Here is an 8,441-nt window from a genome sequence, read left to right as displayed (position 1 = left end):
ATTTTAAACAAAGGATGTGGCTGTTTTTCAAGATGTTTTTTTGTCATATTCACAAGAATAAAAGCAATGCGATGCTTGAGTCTCAGGCTCCCTTCAACCATGCAATAATACAAAACAATGCAATTTATAAGAGAAAAATAAGAAAAGTAACCTGGGACCTAAATAAACACACAAAGAGTGCATTTACAGTGCTTCATTGTATATTATGAAGGTTGCAACAAAGGCTAATTGTATGAATTGAATAGGTTTCCACTTTCAGAACAATTCACAAATGTTTCCCTTTTCTCTACTAAAAATGAGTATACGGAGTCTATGTGTTAGAGGAAGTAACATGACTCGTATAGCCTACGATATCAAATAGGCCTATTACATCATTTTTATATAGGCTATATATTTTTTATTTATTTCTGGAAACTTTTCAAGCCCCTGTTCCCCGGTGCGTGGAGTCGGACCCTCTCCGGTCCGGCTACGGTCCAGTCCAAGGACTGTTCTAGACAGTTTGAAGGCCTATCTGGGTTTTATTTATCTCATGGCCACAGCTGGTGGGCGTGGCTTCAGGATACATAACAACTTTCAAACCCTTGTCTAGTCAGCATCATGGTCCGGACGCATGACATGTGAAACACCACCACTTCAAAGACATCTGAACGCAATTTTAACATCGCATAAGGTAGGCCTACGGTTTCTTCTTGTTCTATGCAATATGGATTTCTAACGATAGGCCTATGTTATGGAAGAGGGTGTTTTGTTGTGTCGGCTTGGACCTTCCCCCGAGCAGAGGACAAGCAGGCTTTAGGTTCCGATTTATGGGGAAACCTTTTGGTTCCTGTTCTGATCCAAGCCTACTCCTCGTTTTTGGAGTGTGCTGATATAGCGATTTGGAGATTTTAGGTTTTTATTATATTTGTGCAATAAATGTAATGGTTTTGTTTACCGATCTAATAGGTGCAATTGTGGTGGGCTTGTCAATGTGAACGTCTCTGTTCGTTTAGATGTCTATAAATGTTGTAAAATAATGCTTTTAACTACAGTTAATGTGGAATTATTTGAATTGCTATTATTTCATAGAAACAGTACAATTAATTTTATGCCTACTGTCTCACATTTTATTTAATTTTTTACTTCACCTAGAACAGTTGTTCCCAATGACCCCTTTGGTAAAAATGCTGTGTTTGTATACAGTCTGCGGTTTTGCTTTACCATTCACTACAATACACACGATTCTCTCTTCCAACCCATCTCCTTACCCTGCAGTACCCTGCACTGACCTCGACCGTGACGCGTGTCTTCCTGGAGACGCTCTGTCCATCATGTCTGTGGGGGGGATGAGAGCCAGGCTTGTGGAGTCCGGACCCGAGGAGGAGGAGGAGGAGGAGGAGGTGGAGGTGGAGGTCCTCCACAGCGAGGAGGAGCTCAGGCTCAGTGTCCACCCTGCGGTGGGCGTCCTGGGCTCCGGAGATTTCTCCCGCTCTCTCTGCACCAGGCTGCTGGCCTCCGGTCACCGTGCACTGGTGGGCAGCCGGGACCCCTCCCGTCTCCCCAGGGGCCTCTTCCCCGAGGGGACGGAGCTGGGGTCGCAGATGGAGGCGGCGCTGGGTGCGGAGAGGGTGGTCTTCGTGGCTCTGTTTCCTGAGCACTACCCGAGCCTGGTGGGCCTGAGGGAGGCTCTGGCCGGGAAGGTGCTGGTGGACGTCAGCAACGCGGACAGGCTGGGCCGCGGTGCGGGGGGGTCCAACGCCCACAGGCTGGCCCGGCTGTTCCCCCAGAGCCACGTGGTGAAGGGCTTCAACGGGGTCTCCGCCTGGAGTCTCCAGACCGGGGCCCATGATGGCAGCAGGCAGGTAGGGGCCACACAATACTTAATACTATTCAATGTTTGGATATCATTGGGATTTTATAATTTTTTTATTAATCAATTGGAAATACCTTTTATAATTTCTTGAATATTGTTTTATAATAACTTGTCTCAATACTAATGGATGATCTACAAAAATTGCAATGGTTTTAGTTCAAATCAGTCAGCAGCACACAAGGGAATAATTAGTGTGGATATTAATTATTTTGATGCTATTGAATCATGTCTGCAAAAAGGAATCATTTGAGGGTGTTATAATGATAGGATATGGTATAAGTTGTTGGTACAATGTAAGTGTAAAATGAGCATGCTCAGGTATGTAGGGAATATGTGATTGTTTAATGATTTGGATAATTATACCATGCATCAATATTTGCTTAGTTTCTACTTTCATTGGTAATTAGTATTTATTGAAATACTTTGAACCGTTCATAGACATCATAAAGTACGTGTCAGGAGGACGTCAGCTGATTTCAGGTGATCTTTGACCAGAAGAGCATAGTAGTACTGCTCAACTGGTGAGAAGGAAATACTAAGGTAAAAGCTGTTGGGTACGATTCTAGAGATGGAAAGACAGAAGGCACAAAAGAGAAGTTCAAACGTGATTTTGAAGCTAAACCAAACCTCTCTCTCTGCAATTGGGAAATGCTTCATTTCAAGCCCCTGTGATAGGCAGGCAAGATGGATTGACCCAAACAGGGAAGAGATGCCCTGATGGGTCGGAAATTAGCCAAGAGCGGTCCTAAATGTAAATTGGCTCATTAAGGGCAGGCACCTCCAGACATCACAGCCCATTTAAGCTTACTGATGGTTGTGCCATATCTAACCAATTTCGCTCAGAAATGGCTGCTTCTTATTTTTTTCACGTGAAATGTGTACAATTATTTGTTTAGAAACTTTAAAATTGGACTACAAGTTCATTGCGAGGAATGTTTCAGATATAGCCTAGGTAGCACCTGCAACTAGCGTTTCGTAATACCACTTTGTACCTCAAGAGGTCAGGGTCAATGCAGTGTCTGGCCTGCCATCAAGGGGGTTGAAGTAGCACTGCCCAGGGAACATATTCTAACCTCAGAGAAAATATATTATAGAAATAGAAGCAAAATAAACTTGACAATGGCTTTGTTTTCCACTGCTGGAGAATGCTCTTGGCCAGTGAAGGGACCCTCAATAACCCTAACACACATTGCTTCCTTTAGACTGGTAATTAAACAGCTTTTAATGCTAACATTGTATACGTTGTGATGGCTAATACAGGTAGTTACTTATATTACGGTGGTCATATTTTTTGCTTAGCGTTTGTTGGTTCAGACAACTTAGAATGCAATAGGGATGGACACCAAAACCTTCTGGTTATATGCTGCCCCCTATTTGTTTGTCTCACGTTGACCCTTTTTAACATTTAAAAATAAATAAACTACACCCACTTTATACTTCATTCATTTTAGTATAAGATAATATAAACAGATGGGTTGACAATAATGTGTTGCACCTTGATTAAGGTTACTAGGATTTATTTCTACTTATTTAGGTTAGGGGTTGGCTGCGTTCCAAAGTCTGATGGACTCGAGCCGCTTATAAAACACGCCTAGTCCTGACTGCTCTCAAACCCTGACCCTCTCTCCCCCCTCCTCACCGCACTGCTCTGAGACCCAGACCCTCTCTCTCCCCTCCTCACCGCACTGCTCTGAGACCCAGACCCTCTCTCTCCCCTCCTCACCGCACTGCTATGAGACCCTGACCCTCCCCCCCTCCTTATGCCCCGCCCCCTGCCAGGTGCTGATCTGCGGTGACGGCCCTGACTCCAAGGCGGGGGTGGTGCAGCTGGCCCACCGCATGGGCTTCAGCCCCCTGGACATGGGCTGCCTGGGGGCCGCGGGGGCGCTCGAGGAGGCCCCGCTGCGCGCCTTCCCCTCGTGGCGGGGGCCGGTCCTCACCACCCTCCTCCTCTTCCTCTTCCTGTACGGCTACGGCTCTATGAAGAACGTGCTCTTCCCGTACCTGGCGTTAGGCCAGAACCACTTCTATCAGCTGCCCCTGGAGACCGTCAACCAGACGCTGCCGGCCGTCGCCATGGTGACCCTGGCGCTGGTCTACCTGCCAGGTAGATCCCCCACTGCTGTCCCCTGCTGTGTTATTCCCTCGGGGAGGGAGGACCTGTCAGGTGTTAATTCCCATGATGCATTGTTGTCCGATCCTGCCTCAGATTTTATCCACATCAAAACCCTTACATTAACTTAGGTTATAGGTGGGGGTAAGTCACTCATGTGCAAGTCACAAGCAAGTCTCAAGTCATAACCTTCAAGTCTCAAGCAAGTGCCAAGTCACTGTGGTGAGAATCAAGCAAGTCACAAGTCAAGTCATTGCTCAGGTCAAGCAAGTCACAAGTCAAGTCATACAAAAATCTGATGATCTAACCCAGTTTCCACTTTTAAAAATCTGTAAAGAGTGGTTCATAAATTTAGTTTTATTTCAACATTAACAATGTCTTAACATTAACAATAACTCAAACTATTCAAAACATTCCAAAAACATTATGTGAATAGGCCCAAAACCGAAGGCAGCTCTGTCCATCACAAATGTCCAGGTAGTGGTTCAACTGAATTTGGGGACTGGAACTTGAACCCTCTTAATTTTCTTGCGGTATGCTGAGAACAGACCAGTCTGACGCTCTGGCTCTGACGGTGTAATTTTACTTGAAAATTACTTGAAATCCTTATCATAACCCAATTGCAGCCACGGAGTTAGAAGTAGCCTACTGACATGAAAATTAAACAAGTCAATCATCTGTGTAACGGGCAGGGCTCGAAAAACTCCAGCCAATGATTTTCAGAATCACCGAGTGGCATTGGACAGTACGTCAATCAAACGGTCGTACTGCACTCCCCCTCCCCCGCTCCCCGCGAGTGACCCCTTCGTCCACGTGCACGTACTCAAAGCTCGTGACCCAGAGCAAGCTTCTGTTTGTTGTTATCCTGCGGTAGCTACTGGAGCTAGCTAACTAGCTAATCCACATTTGGACCTAGCAGCACTAGAAGACAACCCTAAACTCCAACCTAGCTAGCCTGGCTCACTCTCGCGCATCTGTGTTCGCGCTCTTGCGTGATTGCGCGTCCATGTACTTGGAATGGGTGGAGTCAGAGTCAGCGTTGAAGGAGAGGGGTAGGACCATTTGAGTTGTGTACTTTTAAAATCTGCTGGCGTATCGCATATCCAACCTTTAATCTAACTTTAAAAAAGTAATTTCGAGTCATCTGTCTCAAGTCTAAGTCAAGTCTCAATTCATGAAGACCAAGTCAAAGTCAAGTCGAGTCTTTTATCAGTGTTAGTCAAGCAAGTCTCAAGTCCTCAAATTTGCGACTCGAGTCTGACTCGAGTCAAGTCATGTGACTCGAGTCCGCCATGTCTAGACATTCACATGAAAGTGTGACAACCTCACGGTCTCGTTTAACATACATCAACACAACATGGAAGGGACTTAAATTAGCCGTGAAGTGGAGACCAATCGATACGTACATTGTGAACATGCAGGTTTCCGGGAGGGGGGGGTGTATCTGAAAGCCAGGTTGTCTCAGTTTCTCAACCCACTGCACTAATGATGTGGGCTCCTAAAAAGACCTCCGACCTCAGAACCTTGGAAGACACTTGGACGACTTGAGTTCAGGGCTCCCTTCTGTAACATCATTCAATGAAGTGAAATTACCTTCTCAAAGATCTGACGCTCTTGTCCCCAGGTTTGCTGGCTGCAGGCCTTCAGCTGAGCAGGGGAACCAAGTATAGGAGGTTTCCCAGCTGGCTGGACTGCTGGCTGGGCAGCCGCAAGCAGCTGGGCCTGCTAAGCTTTCTGTGTGCGGGGCTGCATGGTATCTACAGTATGTGTCTCTCCATACGCCGGGCTGCCCAGTACAGCCTCCTCAACGCAGCATACAGACAGGTGTGTGTTGGTGTGTGTGTGCGCACATGTCCTCCATAGGGCTGTTGTATATCTTCAGTGTGACACCTATCTCTGACGTCCTCTCTGGACAGCGCTGCATTATTCACAAGTAACACTAGAGATCCTCACATTATGTAATACTCAGATTATCAGGAGAGGACTGCTTGTTCATGTTGTAAATGCTCAATGAATAAATAAAGAAACTAATAATGTCCTTACAGGTATCAGTATTAGCTGCAATCCACTATGCATCTTACAATACTTTTTGTATTTACCTTAACTCTTGTACTTCCCTTGTTGGTTGGTTTGTTAACTGGTGGGTGTGTGGTTCTGCTTCTCTAGGTGAGGGCAGAGATTCCTAACTCCTGGGTGGAGGAGAAAGTGTGGCGGTCAGACCTTTACTTGTCAAGTGGAATTCTGGGATTTGGAGTTCTCTGTGTGTTGGCCCTTACCTCTCTTCCCTCAGTGGGAAACACCTTAAACTGGAGGGAGTTCACGTTTGTCCAGGTCAGAACAAAGCCTTATTATATAAACCATCTATATACTAATACATTATGTGTAACGTAAGAAAAGGATTTTGACGAGGCCAGCTAAACAATATAATGTGATTTGGGAACATATGTAATTTCAATAAATGTTCACAGTGGCGGGCATGTATGCAGCTTAGACCATTCATTTTAAAGATTCCCTCATAGGTAGATTTTTTTTATGAGGGAATTTGACTTCTCTACTTAATTCAGTGTGTGTGTGTGTGTGTGTGTGTGTGTGTGTGTGCAGTCGGGCCTGGGCTACGCAGCGCTGACGCTGACCGTGATGCACACGCTCTTCTTCGGCTGGGACATGGCCTTCTCCCCGGGCTCGTACTCCTTCTACCTCCCCCCCATGTTCGTCCTGGCCCTGGTGCTGCCCTGCGTGGTGCTAGTTGGCAGGCTGCTGCTCGCCCTGCCCTGCCTCGCCTGCAGGCTGACAAAGATCCGCCGCGGCTGGGAGACCAAGAGGCCCCGGAAGACAGACCAGGAAGTAGGGATAACCAATGGGGTTGTGGCAGACGGCTGAGGAACCAGGATGTGAGAAAATGTGTGATGCCACAGGACTGTGGATGGATTCAGCTGATGATGAACATGGATGTCTCTTTTTAGTTGTCTTTCTGACGGTACGACTGCTGACTGAAATATGCATTTTAGACCACATTTTGTTTCATTCTGTGAAAAACTTTTTAGATATTCAACTTTGAGTTGGAAAGACTTGTAATATGAATGACAATATTAACAGCCTTCGTCGGTCAAAGAGACCATTCAATGGTGTACAGTCCAGAGGTGTGGACTTTTTTATATTTGGATATGTTTAAATACTTTAGAATCATTAAAGAAGATGGTTCATTGGTGGTGCCTTCGATCTATCTAAATAATTGTGGGTCGTCAGTCACTCACAATACATGCAATAGGTACATTATATTTTATTTGGAGTTGATTACAGAAGACTACAGGGATAACTTGTGACATAAAACTAGAAACATGGCCAAGTTATTGTATGCTGGATTGAAGATATGTCAAATGGCCTTCAGATTCAATTACATCTGTGAATAAAAAATATAAATATGTCATAAATATATGGCCTGTTAATCTTTGAGTCTGTACAGGGGATTAAGGGCTATATAAATCAAATGTAATTGAACTCATTGGCACTGGATGAATCCTTAGGATGGCATTTGGTCCTTCAGGTTTGATGAAATAGTGCAATACTAATAAAGCCACATGCTTTATAGGACAGGGATAGTTTAAAATGTTAAGGTCCCAATGTGTGGGATGAAAGTCTTTTAGTATTCAAATAAGTATCGGTGTTCTGTGCACTCCTAACTGGCTGTGTTTGTGTCTCACACACAAGGGGCTGTGTGTGTAGCGTGAGTGGGAGGGGATTTGGAGGGTCGTTAGTAAGATTCTCGTCAACAAAGGGCTAGCCAGCCTTTTTTGTTGTAGGATAAGTTATAGGTGATTTCCATCATAACATTTTTGAAATCACTATCGATCAGCATTGACTACAAATATGAACAGGTCATTTTAAGCTCCATGCCTTGATGAACAGGTGATTTCCATTTCCGCTGCCAGGTCTGAAATGTGTATTTTAAATATATAATCTCAGGACCAAACAATCTCTTAAAGAACCCTAATAATGTTGGTTGCAAAAATGTACTTGTGTACTTAAAAGTCCTCAAGAGTGTTGTTCTTGATTCAGATGTGGCTGTTAGAAGTTACTGTCACAACGGGAGAGTACAAAAAATGAGATGTCTTCTCCATTTTTCAAGGAAGTGGTTTATCACCACTGTCACATGCCAGCCTCCTGCTATGGTGAGTGATGAGGGGGACTAATGGAACCACCAGTGGTGAGGCATATTTTACTGCATGGTCTAAGAGGTCTCCTTGATGAGATGCTACACCACCATCAGGACCACGCTGGGTTCACCCCGTTCTCTATCAGGTCCTCATGGACTAGACCTGATGGATACACAGGCGAATGTTTAACACTACACCACACACTTGCTGCCTTTACCTGTATAATACTTACATGATGCTATTTTTCAACAATATATGCCAAAATAATGGCATAGACAGCCATCCCTGCCCTGTTGGGGTCTCATCCACTGCTCCCCGCTGT

The 8,441-nt window shown here is 45.1% G+C and overlaps 1 protein-coding gene across 1 annotated transcript; it reads left to right on the top strand.

Moving 5' to 3' along the window:
• Nucleotides 1-428: 428 nt before the first annotated feature.
• steap3 (STEAP family member 3, metalloreductase) lies at nt 429-7,398 on the top strand. The gene is made up of 6 exons (XM_030343361.1): nt 429-670; nt 1,255-1,841; nt 3,632-3,959; nt 5,590-5,789; nt 6,132-6,296; nt 6,567-7,398. The coding sequence occupies exons 2-6, from the start codon at nt 1,311-1,313 to the stop codon at nt 6,843-6,845; spliced, it is 1,503 nt and encodes a 500-aa protein (XP_030199221.1). The 5' UTR covers nt 429-670; nt 1,255-1,310; the 3' UTR covers nt 6,846-7,398.
• The last annotated feature ends 1,043 nt before the right edge of the window (nt 7,399-8,441 follow it).

This window comes from Gadus morhua, chromosome 20, assembly GCF_902167405.1.
Source record: "Gadus morhua chromosome 20, gadMor3.0, whole genome shotgun sequence".
NCBI lineage: Eukaryota > Metazoa > Chordata > Actinopteri > Gadiformes > Gadidae > Gadus > Gadus morhua.
This window is presented reverse-complemented; position numbering and strand designations above follow the sequence as displayed.